The sequence below is a fragment of the Falco naumanni genome, chromosome 2, assembly GCF_017639655.2.
Source record: "Falco naumanni isolate bFalNau1 chromosome 2, bFalNau1.pat, whole genome shotgun sequence".
NCBI lineage: Eukaryota > Metazoa > Chordata > Aves > Falconiformes > Falconidae > Falco > Falco naumanni.
The window spans coordinates 78,678,046-78,699,212 of NC_054055.1; the positions used below are offsets into that span (position 1 = coordinate 78,678,046).

The 21,167-nt window shown below is 41.3% G+C and overlaps 1 protein-coding gene across 2 annotated transcripts in view; it reads right to left on the reverse strand.

Moving 5' to 3' along the window:
* Nucleotides 1–21,167, reverse strand: part of ERG (ETS transcription factor ERG) — a 64,702-nt gene that overhangs the window by 26,366 nt on the left and 17,169 nt on the right. For both annotated transcript variants that reach the window (XM_040585089.1, XM_040585088.1), the window contains exon 2: nt 7,337–7,554. In XM_040585089.1, coding sequence (XP_040441023.1) covers nt 7,337–7,554 — 218 coding nt within the window. The remainder of the gene's footprint in view (nt 1–7,336; nt 7,555–21,167) is intronic.

Here is a 21,167-nt window from a genome sequence, read left to right on the forward strand (position 1 = left end):
TAATGATAGCAATAGTCATAAATAATGACAGTGATCATAACTCTTGTGAGGTCCTATGTCATTATTTGAAGACTAATTTTCTATTTCACTACCCAGATGAGAGATGTTGGTTGCTTAGCACTTTGGAAATTTTTACTACCCTCATCTTCTTAAACTCCTGAAGCTAAGCACACAATTTAAACATCAGTGGTCGATCCAAAATGTAACCATGCCAATTATGAATGAACTGATCAACCCAGACTGGAAAGCTTATTAACTAGCACCTGCCAGGCCAGCACCCCCTGAAAAGCTGCAATAAAGTAGCTGTAGTGGTGGTGAGCCGAGTTTGTTTTTCTCCTTGGCAACGTTTGCCTCAAGAAGAGAACCAAACCATGTGTGTGCGCGCACACAGACACACACACACACAAATATTAAGCTGGTAGATTTTCAGCTCAAAGAGGAACTTCTTGAAGTAGTGACACATAAAGCCCTACATGGAGAAGATCCTGAATCTGCGTTTTTTGCAGTTTGGTAGGCAGTCACTCCACGAACCACCCAGTCAGTGGGAAAAAAGATTATCAGTCTGAAATAACTAACACCATGTCTTTTTACACAAGATTAATGTTACTTTATATAGGCAGCTCCAATGAGTGTGCTAGGAAAGTCATCCTCTTAAGAGAGAGCTCCGAGCTTTGCTGTAGACTGACATAGTGGCTGACTCAAGCCCTTTGGAGACAGAGGAGAGCCCATTGACTGCAGTGGGTTTTGGACCACGCTTGTTGTTTAGTCTGAGCTGAGGCTTACCAAGAATACCAAGGCTGCATGCTGGTGGTACACCACCAGATGTGGAGGGATGGCACTGAGCCTCAGCCATGGAGTTGTGCTCCAGGGATGGAAAAAGCCATGCCCTTGAAAAACAAATGATGTCAGATCAATCCTGTTTCTCCACATCACACACACACAAGGGGTGCAAATACTCTAACTAGATCCACCAGTATCATGCCAGAGACTGAAGCACAATGCAGAGGTGCCTGATCTAGCTTAAAGCACATAAGCCTGGATCCTGGGAGCAGGATGGTTCTGTCATGGTGTCAATAAGAGCTCCACATGGATGAAAGCACCCTCTTTAGTGGCTGGGCACATCAGCTGGCACATAGTTAGATTGCACAAGGTACCTTAATGGTACTACCCATTCAAATTTGCTCGTTTGTATAGCACAAGATAGCTACCATTTAATAGACTTCACATCAAGGGGAAAATTAAAAAAAACAACTTAAGGTCACTCTGGACTCTGGAAAGTCTTTATGTGTGTCAGATGCACTCAACCCAGCTAGTACAGAGGCTCTTTGATGAAAATTTAGAACAGTAACATGCAAAGGAAAGCGGTGTTTCCCAAAAGAGCCAGCACAAAGGATGCATTAAGTTATAATTTCATTCTCAAATGTTCTTCAAGCAACAATTGGTAGCACTTAAATCAACATTTTGCACATGATTAAATCTTAATGATAACTAATTATTTCTGGCATTTCTTTAAAATTTCTATATCAGCCAAGCTGATGTCGGAAACCTTCTGCTGTGCTTTCACTGTAGCTAATTTTCAAAATGCTTCCTCAAATGAAATCATCACACTGTTCACGGCAAGTGAAATTTATCTGTGGCCTGAATAAGACTCTGTGTTCCACTTCAGCCTCCCTTAAAAAGATTGATTTCCAACCAGTAAATGTAGCTCTTCCAAGCTAACTTTGTATAGTCCCACCCATGGGCACTGTGGAGTCCCATGGGTGAGTGTATTCAGAGAACACTGAGCAATCCATGGATTTAAATGTTGTTTAAGCAGTACCTGGGGCCTCATGAGAGCATTTTCACAGGAATGAATTTCACCCTAAATGCATAACATGAATTGCATTCATTCATTGTAATAGAATTGCTCATACTTAATTTGATAAAATATATAAAGTACGATAAACAGAAAGTAAGTAACAGTGTGACATATGCAATCTCCGGATTTATATCATAGTGCTTTACTATAACAGGGTGAATCTTTTGGTCTGACTCAAAAGCAATATATAGCCGGAAACAGGTGAATTGTCTGACTATATGGTGGCACAAAAGGTCTGATTAGATTTATGTACCTGGAAGAAATATAATGGCTTTACTAACATAATGGATTTAAGAAACTCAATTTGATACCACCCGTGACAATCTGCATTATATATACAACAACAGCAAGGTAAATGACAGATTTAATTTAAACTTTTCTTGCTTTATTTAATTTAAGTTAGGCCCTGAGGCTATATTTTCTGGTGCTGTGCAGTTGGGTTTAGCTTTAAAAATACTGTTATTGTTAAAGAAAACTGTGCAGCTAATCCCTCTGCAGCACACTGAAAATAACCCTTTAATTTCATTCTAATGTTATTTCTTCAGGAATGCCAGTTCTGAAACTGTTACGCTTTGAGATTTAACGTAGGGCAATTACAGCCAAAGTATATCTGGGGAAAGTCTTAGCAGAGTGAGTACATTTCTGCTTTGAGTGGGTACTTAATCGTTGATGTGTAAGGGGTTCAGTACACTCCTGAAATTTTATACCCCCTTCCAGATGACAGAATATATGGCCAGGAAGCAGCCTAACACAGTGAGAAAGAAGAGTTGGACAGCAAAAGAATTGTGATGCTAACTATTCTCTGGTTACCACTTTGTGAGATCTGGCACCCTGTTTTGCATCCTCTTTACACCATATTATTCAGACCCAGGCTCCCACATAGGAAAAAGATTGCAGAGGATATTCTGGAGATCCTAGGGGTAGTACTTCTGCAGTTCTGCCATGTGGCTGTGGTATTTTAGACTCCTTTGGGACAACCCAGATTTTAAATGGGTGTAAACAGAGCAGGTACAGTTTTACTAAGAAGGAAAAGCATCTCTAAGCTCTCTAGTTACTGCATGTGTTAATTTTTAACACATGAAGCATTTTTAAGAACTGATCATTTCATTTAAGGAAATAAATTTATGGACTGCAAATGAGCAGGGTGGGGAAGGCTTCTGCAGAAAAGAAAATGCCAAGTAAGCTACAGAATGGCAGGGTACTGCTAATCTGTGTGTGTAAAGTGTGGCTAATATTATGCATGTGATGAACAGCAGATAGTCTGTCAGGAAACACCAATATACAAATGGCAAAGGGAGGACTTGAGGAAGGAAAAATCCGTTTTCAGATTTGTAGGAGATGCATATATTGCACTTACTTGTAGTGACTTCCATATTGACAGTACCTATCAGTACCACATCAGAATATTTGGTATGGTTATTTAGGAATAATTTAATATTGATAAGTAATTTTGTTGTATGCAAGGCTTAAGTGATACACATTTTTTTCTACAGCTGGCAGGAACATCTCATACTAGGAAGTATTCTAATTCCCAAAGTCCAATAACACACATGTATGTGCATTCTAGAAATGCCACAACATATTTATATTTGTTACTTGGCAATGTTCTCCATTAAAAGTGTAACATTAAGATCTACTTTTTCAGGCATGTGTTAGGCCTTACAAAATAATGGTTCTCTGATGAAATAAACAGTGTATTTTAATAACTTTTTTTTAAAAAAAAATTTGTGTTAAGTATAAGCGTGCAACATGTGCATGATTTTCTTTTTTTGTTCTGTTAATCTATTTTTTTGGTAGTCTGTGAGTGATTTTTAAATTTTATTTTATTTTATTTTTTATCATGTCATGTCTTAGGAATTGTAGTGAAGTATGAATTTTCCTTGTTTTCTCCAGTTAGCAGCTCTGTATTGCTCTGTCAATAGGGGAGGTTGTCAAATCCAAGATTAATAAACGAAACCCTGCTTCCAATGCTGCAGGTTATTTTTAATTCAATACAGAAAGAATTAAATTCCTTCCCATTATATTTTCAGCCAGAATATGCCCTTTAGAAAACCAGTGTTCTGATAAAAAACATTTTGCAGTTCAGAGCAGTAACTTGTACAGCCTTTTCTAGGAGTGTAGCTTGTGTGCCAGCTCACATGCTGGTTCATATTGGGAAAGAATGGCCATTGCTGAGCTGTTAATTTTCTAATGATGGCCACATTAAGGACCTCTGAGTGATGCTGTCCAGAGAAAAACGAAGAACTTGGTTTTCATCTGCTGCTCAGCTGATTTTCACTAAACTCCAAGTCTAAATGATAGCGTAGGTAGACCTAATGCCATTTTTTTAGAGAAGAGGCATACAAAAATACTTCTTTTCAACCCCTTACTTCTGTAACAGTGGCAAAGGTGGTCAAGATGGTGCAAAAGTGTGTCACTGGTGTTCCAGATGCCTTGTGTCACGTCACAATTAACAGTTCTGCTGGAAAAGTATGAATCAAAATTATGCCTCATGACTAATCAAAAAAGACTAATTTAAGGAAAATTCCACAATTCTCAGATTATACAGCCTTGCAAAAGTAGATGCCTGTTCTGCTAGTAACAGTACAGACAATATACCCAACCATTTTATGCAGGTAGTGTGGAGACCAGGATGCCTCTGAAAGAAAGGCATATAAATCTCTCCACAAAGGGCAACTCAGGCAGCCTAAAACACCTGCCGGTTCCTGTTCCTTTACTTCAGGTAGCCAGAATATCACCCTAAGTGATTCAATGCATGCACACACTAATAGAAAATAACATAAAGGAAGGAGAAATGATAGGCATTATAAAGATATTTCCAAATAGCCTGTTTAATTCAGGGCTTCTGAATGCTTATCTGTGCCTGGAAAGTTCACACATACACGGTGAAGGTACCTTAGATTGGGGGAGGTATGGGTGGCAAGCCCGCCCTCCCCCCAACCTGAGTGCATGCCCCCAGCCACCAGGCTGTAAAATATGCTGGACACGAGTCTGCCCTGTCCTGCCTGCTGAAGTCCAGGCAGGCAGCAACACATGAACTACAGGTTCAGTAGAGAGATGAGGAGCCTAACTCCAACCCTGCAGCTGGGACACTGTTCTGGTGCACTGTGGTTCCCTGCTCTCTGGGTCACTTCTGTTTTTATCCAATGATGGCACAGACCCTGGGAGAGAAGCAAATGCACTGAGCACAGGACATCTCCCAGCTGCGCACCCCAAACACACACCCATCCACAATGACACTTTTGGGACCCTCTGGATAGCAAGGCAGGGCTTGCCTGCCTGCCCAGGCACCCTGCGGTAGCAGGGCTGCCTCAGGATGCCTGGCCCTCTCTGGACCAAGGCAGCCCCTGCAGGAGCCAGGTGCTTTAGTGCCTGGAGATGTCTGTGTTCCCCACGGCTCCTACCCATCTCTGCTGGCTTGGGGCATGCTGGGGTGTGACAGCACATTTTCTACACTGTGCTCTCACCCCCAGGCTATACAGGTTTGCTTGGAGACCCAATTTAGCTGATCAGACTATGGGCGCACATTTTGGTCTTTGTAAGGGTACTGACCTCCTACATCAGAGGATAATCCTTAACAGGGTTGCTAACAAGGATTAGAGAGGACAAGGTTTCAGCTAATAAAAGACAGTATTACTGCCTATAGCTTGTTCCTTAAACCATCACAGTGACAGCCAAATACTTGTAATTCACAAACCGAGCTCTAATATTCAGGCTAGTTACATATTTCAGGAATCCAAGTCAGAAAATTCAGGATTCTGGCTTGATTATTTTAAAAAATGTTATTGACCAACAATTTCAAATGGATCTGTATCATCTAGATTCATTCCTTAAGATCTGGGTGTATGTCAAAGTAGGAGTCTGTTTATGACTGACTTCAGTTGCGTGTAACAGTACAAATTATTACCATTAATCTCTGTAACAATTAACACTAATTATCTACTCTAATGTACTTTATGGAATTTACACTGAGAAAAACTGTGATTGGTTCTCTTACAGAAACACCAGCACAAATACTTACAGGTAATTTTAGGAAGCAGGTGAAACTGGTTTTGAATCAATATTCCAATTGTGATTATATCTGTGCATTTGCTTAGCACACAAAAAAAAAAAGAAAAAAGAAAAAGACCCTCACTGAAACTGATTGTGAAATAAGTTCTGAATAAGTGTGTTTATGAGAAGACTTTCCCTAATTCTTTGTAACTTCAGTTCACCAATTATTTCTATGTATCTCAAATCTTTGACTATTCACTGGGAATTCTGATTTGACTTCAGCACAAATTCCATCCCTACCAGCGAAAAGTGTAGGTGTGGTAAGCTGTCAAGCCACTTTGCTCTCCTTGTGATGCTCATCACATTAGCACAGCAAGTGTGAACACTAACGACAGCGTCTATGGCTGAGGTTTTTCTAAACAACTGATCCTGGGGTACGAGATTAGTAGGCAGGTGTTTATGACAGTGAGATGTGAAGCACAGTCTTCACTGGTACATCACCAACAACTGTGAGCAACCAACTCTCTGGACCTCTGCCCTTCAACAACGCCAAAGGAAAACTGTTTTGACAGACATTTTAAACAGGAAAGCACTTGTTTGGATAGTTTCCTTGAAAACAAAAGTATCTTCACTGTGCTTTTTCAGATGGAAGAAATCTGATAGAGTGCTCCTATGCTTGGGAGAGCTACAAGTCAATATCCATGAATTCACTGCATTACTCTTTCAGATATCAAACATTCTCCTTCATAGCGACATTCATAAAAAAAGTCCCAAGAAAACATTTAATGCCCTGACGTGCTGCGGCTACTGCCCGCTGAGCTCAGTAATTTCTTTTCCTGTTCCTTTCTACTCTCCTGCTTGTCTCCATATATATGCTGTTTCTTCACTGTGAGCTCTTCTTAAATCCAAGTCCATGGTTATGCTTTTTGGCACTATGTTTACAATAAATATAAAAGTAAACATCAATAGTTCACTCCCTCTGCCATTAGAAGGATTGACTTCCTATGCTTCTCTGGTTTTATTTAAAGCAAAGGCTCTAAATGCCAAATCACTGTATTTTGACAACTGCCATCAAGTGTTAGATCACATACACCACACCCTTAAATGAATCAATGGTGCTGCCCCAAACTACAGCAAACTCATGTTTTGCTACCTTTAATAAATGCTCTTTCACCCAGTGTGCAATGCAAGTTCACATCCAAAATTCCACAGTCAAGGAAACACAGAAAGGTTATTGCGCAAGCTCATGAGAAGAGTGTGCCTGTAGCACCATCTAAGGCCTTCTGTAACGCCTGGTTACAGGAAAAGGGCTGGTAGGCATGACCCACAATGTACCGGAGATCTGTAGGCTTCTGGGACGGGACCTGGTGGCCAGGTGGGATATCTTGGGACATCTAAAATGGTGTTAGATTCACAGATTTAGACAACTGAGCTATACCCATCACAAGAAAAAACGTACTTGAGCCACAACACTGGCCTTATTACCTTGACCCATTAACCTGGTTTGGGTTACACTCCATCTTGATGGTGACTCTGGCTGGGGGCTGTGATAACCAGTCTTGCTGGGGAACACGCGGACTCATCTTTGATGTCTGCCCATATTCACTGGAAGAGGAGGCCGTCATCTCTGTCTTCGCAAGGTGGGGTGATCCGTAGGCACACTCGAACAAGGACTGGTCTTCACTCACCACTGATAACGCTTCCTGCAAACCAGAGAAGAGGAGTCAGCGTGACCATGTTTCAGAGAAGATATTACAATGTCCCCCAAGATAAAAAGGGCTTGTCCATCTCACAAGAAGCTAGTCACTTGCTTAAATGATTACTTTTTATTTTAAATTATTACTTCTTTATTACTTTTTAGGCACACCACTGCTGTCGGTGGAACTGAGGACTCACTCCCACCAGTGGCTGAGAAGATGCACAAACACGTTACCAAACACTAGGAATAGAGGCCAGGAGCTGGGAGGAAGGAGGGAACAGGACAGGCAGCAAAGCTTGGGCCTCCGGCATTCCAGGTAGGGATGCAGAGGGCTAGATCTGCTGGGGGCGTAAGCAAGCTGCCATCGCTGTTTTAACTGCCCCTGCAAAGAGCGACTGAAAGCCAGGCCTTGCTGACTCACCGGGAGCTCCTCTTCCTTCCTCTGGGACACAGGCCAAGTCCCTTCTGGACAGGGAGCTGAGACAGCTGGGCTCAACCTCCAATCCAGGGACCCTGCTCTTTCTGCCAGCATCTGCTGCCAGCTTCAGCAAAGGTGCCTGACACCAGCCCTGAGAGGACACCATGCCCGCTAGCTGCCTCCCTGTCTCTCATGGCAACCCTTCCCGTCAGGCTGCCTGGCTGGGCATCCCACTCTGGCTGCAGGAAGGGCTTCCCTGGCCACCGTCCCACACTGTGGCAGCGCTGTGGTTATGGCCCTTGAGGGTGGCAGGGATCACGAGGCCCTACAGTAGCGAGGTGCATGCCATTGTGGCTGGCTGGAGACTGGACAGGTGCCAGAGGGAGCAAAGGCCACCCTTTCTCTCCATGGCCATACATTCACTTTGGCACCAATTCCTTCCCCACATTATCTGGAGCCGAGCCGTGGAAGCAGGGAAATGCAGCGGCCTGGCTCGGGAAGGCAGCGTGCCCACCAGGCCCATCAGGAAGCTGCAGGAGGGGCTGATGCTGCTGGAGGGACCCATCCTGCCTGAGCCAAGGGTCCTCGGCCATGGGAACTGGTCTGGGCTCCCACCATCCTGCTGGCCCCCAGCACTGCACAGGCTCAGGGGCTACCCCTCCAAAAGCAGCTTTCCAAGGAGAGCCCCGCTCTCCAGGGGCTACTCAGGGGGAATGTGGGGCATAAAGGTGTAAACAGACAGTAACCCAAAGCGCAACTCTCTCCTCCCGCCCTGGCGCCATGGCTCTGCCCTGAGGCGAAGCGGCACAGGGGTGCAGGCCGGCACCTCCCTTTCCCCCATGTGGCCCCTGCCGGCGGCTGGGGAGCAAGCCCCAGCACCCAGCACCCAGCACCCAGCACCCAGCACCCAGCCCCGGGCCGCGGAGCAGGCCGGCCGTGCAGCAGCGCACCAGCGGCCAGCAGCGCGGGGGCGGCCAGCCGGCGGCGGCTGGGGGCGCGGGGCCGGGAGGGGAGCCGGGAGGGGAGCCCAGCCGGGAGGGGAGCCCAGGCGGGAGGGGAGCCGGGAGGGGAGCCCCACCGGAGTCGGGGCAGGGTGCTCCGCGTGTGACCGCACCCCGGCAGCGTGTGTGGGCCTGCTGCTGCCAGCCCTGCCGCTGACGGCCAGCCGATGGAGGACAATAAAAACACGTGGCCCTGTCAGCAGGGGAGGACGCGATGGAGAGGGAAGAGAGAAAAGAGGCAGAGCGGTGGAAGTCCTCCGATGCTGGGAAGCCGGTGGCTGCCTGCAGGCTCCTGCCTTCCCCAGCTGCTGGAAGACAGCTTTGCACAAGCTCCAGCAGTCACACGCTGCCCTAAAAATCAGCGGTTGTATTTGTTCGTTTTAAGGGGACATATATTTATCATTCTTTTTATTCGCCTGGTTTGTAAACCCTCAGGGTGCACTCTGTTAATATTCATAGGTTTCTTTTGCAACCGCAAGGGCAGGAACATAATTTTCTTCTTATTACTTCTCATGAAAATTGAGATCACCCTTTAATCTCTGGACTTAGGGAATGGGATCTCAAGCAGCCCTCCAAATGCCACAAGACTCATGACTGAATCACTAACAGTAACTCTTCCCACCACAGGCCAGGATGCAAAATTCAGACAGCGATCTGCACCATTTCATTACTGATTTTTAGATATCATTTGAGCGCAAAGGTCACCACCAGGCTACCACCATTAATATTAACTTCCCAGTCAGCACCCCTGCTTTGCACACTCTTCCACCAGCCTGCAACCAGTTATGGACCTGCTGCCTCTTGGCTCTCTGGGGGTGTGCTTTCACGCACTTCCATGAGACAAAAGGGATGCCAGAATAACACCCCTCCTTTTGCCATGCCTCTCAGACTCCTGTGGGTCTCTGGCCTGCTAAAAACTGCTGCTGTTGGTGGTCTGAAGCTTTTCCAATGAGCTATTTCTGGGAAAGCCTGCAAGCAGCTCTTGCTTTTCAAGGAGGGGCGGGGGGAGATGGCTGCTGGTCCCTTGTTCCCCAAAGACTGCTCCCTGGCTACACTGCGCTGAGAGACAGCAGGGAGACTTGATGTGCTTGGATAGTAAAGTAGCAGGGATCATATCACAAGAAGAAAGAAAATGTTACACCGGAAGGAAAATAAAAAGTTCTTTCTCAGCAGTCCATGAGAGTTTTTCTTTTAAATATACATATATATGTATATATACACACACAGACACACGGCATGGCCAGGTGATCACAATGCATCCCATGCTTGAGACTATTTACCACAGTTCCCTCTTTTCTGCCCCATTGTAGAGCTAATACATGAGCCACAAAAACATGTAATGAAGTGTTAATTTTGGATGAGCTAGCTCCAGTAAATACATGAAAGTGTTAATTATACAGGAGAAAGCAGATGTGAAACTGCAAATACAATAGGCAGAATATTGGTTTACTCTCTAAAACATTTACAAATAGACCTTTTCAAAACAGGCTTCAAACATTATTATAATGGCTATATTTCACATCCTCCACCACACAAGTGAAACAAAGCAAATCTGTTCTAATTCCTATTAAGCTTGACTCCACCTAATGTAAGTTAATACATGAATACTTAGTGTAAGTATAAATGAAAACAAAAACAAATATGGGTTTTCTATTTATTTGCGTTACTAATGAGAGTAAATATTGCTTGTGCTATGGATGCATAAAGAAGGAAATTATGCTGCACAAAGAGGGAAATTAAACGCATTTTAACTTCCTGAGGAGTACAGCAAATGCTGGAAATATGAGCCAAATTAATAGGGGTTGTGTGAATATCGAAAAGACTATGGCAAAACCAAGACAAACATAAATGAACCCAAGAGACAGACTCAGACTTCACATTGCAGGAAAAAATGCCGAGTTATTCACCAACAAAGAAAGCTCAATTTGCTAGCTAGCCTTTTGTTCTGATTTAACAGCAAACACTCATCTGTACTCCATCCCGCTAGTTATCAGCTATTGCATGCTGACAGGTCTGTAAAGGCTCTGCAGGAATAACTGAGTTTCTGCCAACTTTACATGCTCTTGGGTTGGTCCTTATGTGGAAGGTTTATTAATGTGTACCCTATGACAGTGAATATCTCTGATATTTTCCTCTGAGTTCTCACTGATCTTTGTGCTGGCCTGCCTTGAAGGACAGTAGGACATGTATCGCCGCTCCCTTGAGCACATTACAAAAGCTGAACTGGCCATCTAACCTTTTGCATAATTTTGAGGAGTCAGCATAACTAAGGAGCATGGTCTAAACTAGAAGTAGCCTTACTTCCTCTTTAATCATCTTTTCTCTCTTCTCACACATAAGTGAGATTGAGGCTTCAGCATGGGAAACATAGAAACTATGTTTAGCATCTGTTCTGCTACTCCTGTCAGCCAGGACTCAGGCAGTCATACTGACTGTCCTCTCATTCAAATGCAGCCAGGATCATCGATGTCAATTTACCAGCGACTGCTACAGGTGATATACATGGTCCTTGCACATCCTGATGCACAGGGAAAAGTTTTCTGTAACACACAGGTGGGAGCTGTGTATCCAGGGTTGGCAATGGCTGCCTTTCTTCCTCTCAGTAATCTTTGAAGTTGAGGATTTCCAGCCCAGGCTTTCTGAATCCATTGACCTTGCAAGACACAGTGATGCTGAACAATCAGAGCTCATACAACCTGATATAACCTCATGTGAAACTCATACTGTGCAAAAGCACAGAAATAGCATCAACAAATATGAAGCATTTCTCAGCTATGCAGGAATGTCTGATAACTGGCATAATCTGGCATCCCCAAAACCAGATAGAAAATGTCCTTCAGCTGCTCCTTGCACGCATCATTTCATCTTGACTTTTCCCGATTTCTCTTTACTAATTAAAGCCTTCAAACCTTAACCCTATATAAGCTGTGAAAAGGCAGTTCTACCAGTGAACTACTATACTGAACAGTTGACAGTAAACAGTATGGATGTTTCTTAAACACAGGGACTTAAAAATGTACTTTCTGCTATAATTCTAAATGCAAACTCGTGGACCAAATGTAACATAAAAATTGTCAGCATTCACTGTGACGAAGAATAGCCTCATGGTCAGGCCACATATAAATGTAGACAAAACTATTAATTCTGACAATATTTGGCAAGGTTTTTTTACACATGGATGCCAGTTCTATTTCTAGGAAATACTCTTCATTACTCATTTACATGTTAATCTTTTTTTCTCATCCATATTAATGTTGTTTCTGGAGCAGTCTGGCAATATCAGTCAGTAAGTTGGATAAAGCAAGGTAAACATTAATAAATGTTATAAAATAGCTGCATTATAAAGCTCCTTTCAATCTTGCCAAGTTTTGTACCTTTATGGTAATAATTTTAGTAGTGGATGGGTCATCTTCCTGGCTTTCACATGACAATAGCATATTCTTGTGACATGTCAGAACTGAAGCCTCTCATTTCTAGTAACTAGTGTCTGGGGTAACATAATACAAAGAAAGCAACACATACAGCTTGCAGTGGCAGGTGGGAGAGGTATTTCATGCAAGTCTGTGAAGTAGAGCTGTTGGAAATATTATCTGAGGTCAATATTGAACACAGATTTTCTTTATTTCATCTTCCTTTCTCCACCTACTGAATTCCATGACATCACCAGCAAAACATAAAAATCTGTTCCTTCATTAAGGGGTTTTTTTTTTGTTGTTTTTTAATCACTTGTTATGGAAAACCTGGCTTCTCACATGGACTTTCCATACTAATGATAAAAGAACAAAATTACTTTTCTATTTGGTTTTGACTTATACTTCACTGATAAGTTACAGAAAAAAAGAATATCATACTGACAAATTTGTAGAACAATAGGTACAGCAACGCCTTTAAAGTAGGCATAAAGTCATTAGGACAAAGGTGTTTACTTAATCAAATGCAAGATTACTTGGCCTAGAAGCATGAAGTTACAGGAAATGTGATTGAAGTAGTTCCCATCATAAGAAGTATATGCAAGCTGACCTGTCCTTTATATGCAATGTCAGGAACTAAGGACAAAGACTTTTCCTAAAGCTTGCTCAAACTTAAGAAATAATTAACGGAGACAATAAAGTATGCAGTTATCTAGCATAATTTGCTTGTGTTGAGAGTTATTGGGGAAAAATACTGCAGCAGGATTTTAAAAGACTTTGGAGGCCAGTCTAACCTGGTGATGCTTTTTCTCAAGATAATTCTGATTAGGGAACATTCTGGCTTGTGTGTGATATATATTTGTGCACTGTCTCTCCATGTCACCAACCCCGCTCCCATTTTAGACATGACACTACTTCCATTCATTTGTACAACAATCTAAATGAATCATGTCTCCCAGTAGTACACTCATTGTAAGTGTGTGTATATATGTGTATCTCAAAATATTCAGCTCTGTTCTTTTTGGTTTTTTTTTCAAATATTTCAATGGTTTATTGCTTAATCCATTACAGAAAAGGTTTAGTAGATCTTTTTTATCCCCATTGGCTATCCAAAGTCTACCAAGTGATTCACTGCTCAAAAAAAGTGCATCAATAATTCTGAAAGTCAATAACTTACTGGCCACAACTGCCAAAATCCTAGCAGGCAACAGCACTCTAGTATGATGAAGAACATTGGCCACAAACCAGTAGGACACTAGGTGAGAACTGCACATAAAGAGAAGGACACATGAGGAGACACAAATACAGCAAGAATCCTCGTTATACATTGAAGGATGCTGCAGACAGTAAAATGCATTTACTTGTCAGGTCAGCGCTCCTACATTCCAAAGAGGACCTGTTACCCTGGACTATGAGGGACTGAAGAACTTTTAATTAGCATTGCCATGTGTCATTGCATTTATATAATCTCTTTTTTGACACCAGTTTTATGATATTACTCCCCATTAATGTAAACAAATTTTACTTCTTTAATCTGATTACATGATTATACATACATAAGCACAAGCTTAGACCTCCATACAGCCACAATCCATTCAGACATAGGCTGTTTCCTATCACTTGTCGGATGTCTACAGTTGGTCAGAAAAATTAATTCTCCATTCTACAAAGAATTCTGATATATTGGGACTTATTTGCATTTTAAATTAGACAAAAAGCTGTTATATGAAAACTTTCACCAAAATGTTTATTAAAAGGATCAAATGTAACTCACTGGCGTGTGTTTTGCAGATGTTAAAACATTCTAATAAACAGTTACATTTGGAGAGGACCTGCATTTTCTGAGAGAAGATTGCTCTGATTAAGACCATGCAATTAGCTCTATTGTTTCCATGCTTTTTTGCACTCACTATCCCTTATATACTTGAAAACATTGGTTATTGAAATTGTGTGCAATCAAATTACATACAATTGTCACTGAAAGAAAAAAACAGGTAAAAGGTGCAAAAGAGCGCACAGTATGCACCTTGGTACAGCCACTCCAAACTTTACCAAGTCACTCTTCTCACTTGCTACTCTTCTTTCTGTTCTTCCTCAGACTGTACCTTCTGATGCTTTAGGAAGTTGTTTATCTGGAGTGAAAGCCTAATTTCAAACAGGCCAGGAATGTCATTTCCACACTGGAACAGAGAGCACACGCAAGGCTGGACACCAGAACCTTGCAGAGCAGTGGGCAGTCTTCCAGTCTGAAACTCCTCTCATGTCTGCAACAGGCATCACTGCACGATAAAGCAAGCTGTGGTTGAACTGCTTCAAGAGCTTCTAGCCTAAATTTGCAGTCCTGCTTTAAAGCCAAGTCTTTGAGCCTTGGATTCATTGCATCCAGCAATAATCGGTGAAACTAAAGACAAATGATTTATGTTTTACCCTCGCTATAACTTATTAATCATGATGCTCTTACAACTCTCTTCTGACCATTTGCAAAAGAAGCGATTTCACAAGATATTCAATATGGTGTGTGGAACATACTGGAAAAGGTTACTACTTAAAATGCAGTCACCTGAGTCAGGAATTGCAGCACACATCTGGAATATGTTTTCCTTCTAAATCTCTGAGTCTTGGATTCATTAGATCAGACAAAAATCCACATATTATATTCATGAGAGAGTTCAGGAACAACAAAAAGCTTTGGCAAGTACAAGATAGGAAAGACAGATGTTGTCCTCACCTCCACCCATAAGAATCTTATTGCCAGCTCAGCTAACATCCTCCACCTATTTGCAAAAAAGCACTTGGATAGCCCATGTTAATCCAAACATAGGCTCAGTGCTGCCACTTATCTGGTATCTTCACCTCTTGCTGAGAAAAATATGAAGGACGTTTGGAAGCAGAGCAACTGCCACAATGCCACTTGAAAAAAGGAATAACCAAGCATCCATCAAGATGATGTTATGAAATTGCAGGCTAAATTCATTTCTGGGAAACAACAGCAGATGTTTAAGGACTGATCCTGCAGCCCTTTTTGTGTAAGTCATTCTCCTGGCTTCACCAGGACTGGTAACGTGAACGGAAGCCTCATGGCTAAGTCCAAAGGTTTAACGTTTCGTGTCTTAATGAACAAATTCTGAAACAGTATAAGCTCAAATGTAGACTGTGGTGCTTTATCATAATTTATAATATATCAACTGTCATTCCTGAAATGTCAGCAAACCTTATTTTTGCCCAAGCTGGTTTTGACACCTCCTTTCATCATAGGGTAACATTTGTAGCATCAGGTATTCAACTCCAGGTCTCCAAGTACTTCATAAAATAAGAAAAAATCATGTTCCACTATTGCAGATGGGGATACCTTGATAAGAATGATTAAAAATGGGTCTTTAATTAGAAAACATATCTCCCTTATGCCAAGCTCCACAGCATATTTGGGAGTACCCTGCATCTCACACACTAAAATAATCACACGCTAGTAGAGTTGATAAAACACTAACTTCCAGAGATCAGGAAGTGTCCATGAGCATCTAGTTTAAAGACCTGTCATTTCACAACCAATTATTTCATCTGCAGTCTTTATCTGTCAGTAAAACACAAATTAATAGTTTAACCCCAAACCAAGAGTTGATAAATGGAAATAGGAAACTCTTTCATACACATCACATGCCCTGGACACCATCAAAGCAACACAGTGGGCTTGTTCAAATGCAGTGATGAAAGCCTCCACCCTGCATCTGCTTCAGTGCATGGTGAATGCCCAAGGGACTTCAAGAGGGGTATGCTTGGAAGCAGCTCTGACCACACAGAACCACCGTAGCACCGCATCAGGCTTCGGAATAAAAGCGGACCTCAAAATTCACAAGACTATCAAAAAAAATTAGGGAATACAGCAGACAATCTAGTGCTATAAAATGATGAGTCTGGTTCCATTTTCCCTCCTGCATGAGCAGAGTGCTGGTAAATTATTTAAAGACTGAGGCAACGCCAGTTTTTATCTACCACACCAGCAGCCAAACCACCAGGGTTAGGTGGCTGCGGGGCGGGAGCACCACAATGATCAGCTGGGCTCAGAATACGTATTCCTGAATTATTATGTCAACCTTAATTCACCAGTACTAAAAAGAATACAACTGTATCCTGCAGATTGTATATTGTATACGCATTTTTAAAGAAACTGTAGCTTTGTATGCTTATTTTAGCACTTCCATCCATATAAAGAGCTGTAACACTGAAGTTTGAATGACTATTTTTTCAGTCAATACAATAGACTTTTCTCCTTTTTCATCTTGATAGTATTGTCAATTATGAACTGTGAAAGCTTGAAGTTTTTTCCTCCTTCGTGCTTGGCTGTTAACTTCTAGGGCTTCAAAACGTCTAGAAAACTGGGAAAACTTGGATATAAAACTCCTTTTCATTTCTGCCTCATCACAGGGCTAGCCTGTTGCTTCTACCTTGCTTTTCTAGTATAGGACTTTATCAATCTGAAGGAGCAGCCAACCTTCTACTTAGTTAAAAAATATAAACAGCTGGGGGGTTTATCAGCAATATTTCAAGCAAATATTTGTTTGGCAAAACAGGTGGCAGGTTTGTAAAGTGGCCCGCAGCCCAATCGGAAGTGAACCGAGGCCGCATGCCACACCTGCTGTGAACTTGTGCTGATAGATCAAAATGATATCGGGAAAGAGTCTTGGGACCAAAACAGCTGCCCAAAACAAGACACCAGTCCCATTCCAGACATTCAATCATATCCTTTCCATGTTTCCTCTGAAAATCTTTGGCATCACAGGTAGCTCCAGCAGTTTGAATGGGATGTCTTCAAGAATTACTGCATGTTTATCAGAGTGCGTCATCTGGCCTGAACTAATGGCTTTGCTTGAACATGGTAACTGCCCTGGTACTCAGGTTTTGGAAATTTTATTGAGAAAATTCTTAATATAAAGATACCACGATTTTTTTCTCCCTTATTCGAATGATTTGTCCAGTGTTATCACAAGAGGGAAACATTTGCAGCTCTTTTTCCTACCATTTAGCCAAAACTACAAGATTATGTATTACATTGACACCAAGTTTAATATTTGGTAACTGTGGTGGGTTGACCCACCACATATGTATTTGTATATATAATTATATACGCCCATTATATATGTACACATGAGTATATGTACACAGACACATTTTAGATAATCCCATCCTCAATCTTCGAGCAAATATTAAAGTGAAAATAATTCAGGCATTGTTAAATTTTCTTCTCTCTAAGGCATACTATGTACCAAAGACAAACTCATCAGCAAAGTGATGAGAAATGTATAGGAAGGAATGAAGAGATCTTTACAGCTATTCCATTGAAAGAATTAAATACTAGGGGTAAAACTGAAAAGAGCATCCAAATTAGTTTCCTTTCCAATGAACCTTTGGATTTTATCAATACCTAACAGCATTAGGGAAATAACACTTGGACAATGGCCATGAACTGAACTTCTAGGTGACCCATCACTTCCCTGCAGTGCCTCTGTGTGTGGTGTTGTGCACGTGCGCACACGTGTGTGCGTGTGTATGCTTGTGGGTATGAGTGGGTCACTCACTTTCTGAAAGACTGCAGTTACAGGGGATCTTAGCTCCAAATGCAATATTTACTACCCCAAAGAAATCATGGGAAAACAAAAGGGTGTCCACTAGATGTGCTACCTGATAAATCTGGCTGGTCCTCTCGAACCAGCAGCCAGGCACAGCAATCAGCCTAAGGAAAGGGGGGGGGAACCGTTCTCAAGCATCTGCAGAGCTGCTTTCCTGCAGCTCAGCTTCCTCCTCAGGGACCCCTTGGAGCTACAGATCCTCTTGCCTGCTGCATCAGGTTGACAAGGTCTCAGATGCTCCCCTGTGCTCACCGTCATACATATTTAAAATTCTTACCTTCTCATTTAGAGAACACTTATCACATCCAGCACTTATTACAGTAATTTTCTTGCTTGACAGCTTTTACAAACACTGCTTAAGCCATCTTTATTTGTACGGATGTTTTTATTTACTTCCAAATGTATGTCTTGATATTTTTTACTGACTTCTCTGCATTAGATAACTGGAATTAAAATGCAAATTGCTATTGCTTTTTAAAAATTCACTACATGAAGAGTGCCCCCCATTTTTGTACAACACTATAACAGAAAGTCTTTTGTTTACATTGTTCTCCCTTCCTTTTCCTTACCCACCTTTTACTCTGGATCTTCCACGTATACACTGAATATATAAATATACAGCATTATATACTTCTCATGATATTCCCCATTTTACGAGCATATGGAATATTGCTCAGATGGGTAATCTTTCTAAATTCAGAATGAACTTTCCAAGTATGCCCACTGGGTATGTAAAATATGACTTCCTGTCACGATAACCTTTACAGTGTATAGCCTAACATACTTTCCTATAATTGTTTTTAATGAATATCTTCATTCATACTTCAGCACACGTTACTTTAGCCATTTGCCACAAAGCATGACTAATGAAATTAATATGGGGTTGAATGTCACAGTATTAAGTCATTTCTGTGTGTGTAAAGATTAACACAGGAGAATGCTTAGTACAATAGTAATAAAGTGCATGGTTATGTTTAAGCATATTTAACCTGCTCTGTTGAACTAGTACAAAATAAGGATATTGGGTTTTTTAACTGAAACATTAACTATGAGATTAGTTAAAGAGACTAGTAGGGGGGGTGATATATTGCAGTTAGAGAGGCAGCCAAACCAACAGATCAGAAGGAAAATGCTGTTTCATACCTATGACAGACAAAGGTTGGAGTGAATGTTCGTTACTTGTGTGTCTCCCCTCCCCCTGCCAAAAAAAATAGAAAACCCACTACAATAAACTCTCACATACACAAAAAAAATGTGTTGTGACAGTCAAAAAAAAAATCCCGATTACACCTGTTGTTTTGCCTTTAAACTGAGTTCTTATTACTTTTTTTAAGCAATGTCTTTCTAAATAAAATTGTCAGTCCAAAATCACAAAATACTAACAATTACTTTAGAAAATTTACTACTTTTTTCATTCTTTTCCCCTTTTTTAGGCAAATTATCTCACAAATCCAATGTGTATCTTTATTGTGCAACTTGTGGCTCTGCAACCGTGCTTTCTGCTGAATCTCATATGCAGCAGAAACAAGTTGTGGCCCATTTTTAATTGTACACGTGAAGAAGAAAAGGAAGATGCGCATGGTGATATCTTTGATGTGGCAACAAGAAAAATCCTGCAGTTTTTCCCTGTAACAGCGTATCTTCTGAACTAGTGATTACCAGTATTATTATGACTCTTACTAAAACCATGCCCTGCAGCTCCAATATTGACTGTATTTTTCAATGACTCCAGAAGGACAAAATTTTAGCTCCAGAGGGACAAAAAAGACCACCTGATGCCATAGATGAAAAGTGAACTGAGAACGTCAAGGCCAATAAAGACATTCTCAAGTCTGGAATCCCAAGATATGCATTTACTACTGCAACAGAAAAAGATGATTTTCCCCATACGTCACTAGTAAGATCAAGTGTCTAATAAATATTACTATATGAAATGAAGCTGTCTGGAGGCAAAGCTTAAGGTATGCTAAAAGAAAAGATTTTTATTTACTTTTCTTTGGACTGTATTGAAAAATGATCCCTGAAATGTCTTTATATGCTGCACACCATGCCTTCAAACATGCAGGAGAGGTATGCAGGCTGTTTCTTTTTTATTGTTTCCCCAAACAAACCCATTTCCTACAAGCTGTTCCCATATCTTTTGTGCCATGTCCAGATTCCCAGAAAAACAGCAGGAAAACAAAGTGTGAACTCAAAACAACCCATTTCCACAGAACAATGTGCCATACCAAGGAGAGGGAGAGCTAGAGGGGGGAGGGCTGGGGAGAGGGGAAAGAGAGAGAGCAGGAGAAGCTGTTTTGATGCTGCCAAGGGACTTAAAAGGAAGGAGGAACTTTTAAAAGTCACAGAGAGGAAGAGTTGTGTAACTGTAAATATGCAACAGGCAAGTTGCCAACTATTTCAAAGGATTTGAGGTTTCAAAATCATCGAGAAGGCTAACTGATTTGCACTCTGGGTTTTGAGCTTCCAGGAACACCTTTATATGTCTGAGAGCCAGAAACTACCATATCTTTTTATAGACTACTCAAGTCATACTTGGTCATAATTTCAAGTTGAATCAGTACGGAATGTAAACAAACACCATTTATGTTTCTTTGCAATTTAATCAAATGAAAGCATGGACTAAGTAAAGCAAAATGATGCATGTTGTTCTGTAAGAAGGGAAAACCAGATGATCATGTTGATTTAGTTCCTGGCTGACCTAAGCAATCTCCAGTTTCCAGTTTTCAATAAACCAAGAAAACCCATACACTAAACTCCTATAGGTATAATGCCTACCACTCATTGAGACATGTGATAAAAGTCAACGAAAAATGTCATCATGCCATTTTAAAATACAGTTTCTATATCTGGCTTGTAAGGATATAAGAGTAGAAAGAAGGAATAAAAGTGGGAAGAAGGAATAAAAGTAAATAAGGAACAAATTATTTCAGCCTTGCTGCCCATGACAATTACGCAAGTAAGAAAGAAACATCTGTAGATTCAACACAACAACTGGAATGCTTTTCCCCAAATCCAGAATCTGACCAGCTTTAAAATCTTTGGGTAGAGAAATACTGCTTTTGCAGTGAAAAAATGTAGTTCATTTCTTTTTTCTGTTGATAGAAGATGCAAAATCACAGACTTTTCAGTCACTTTCAATTAAAACCCACAGTCCAAAACAC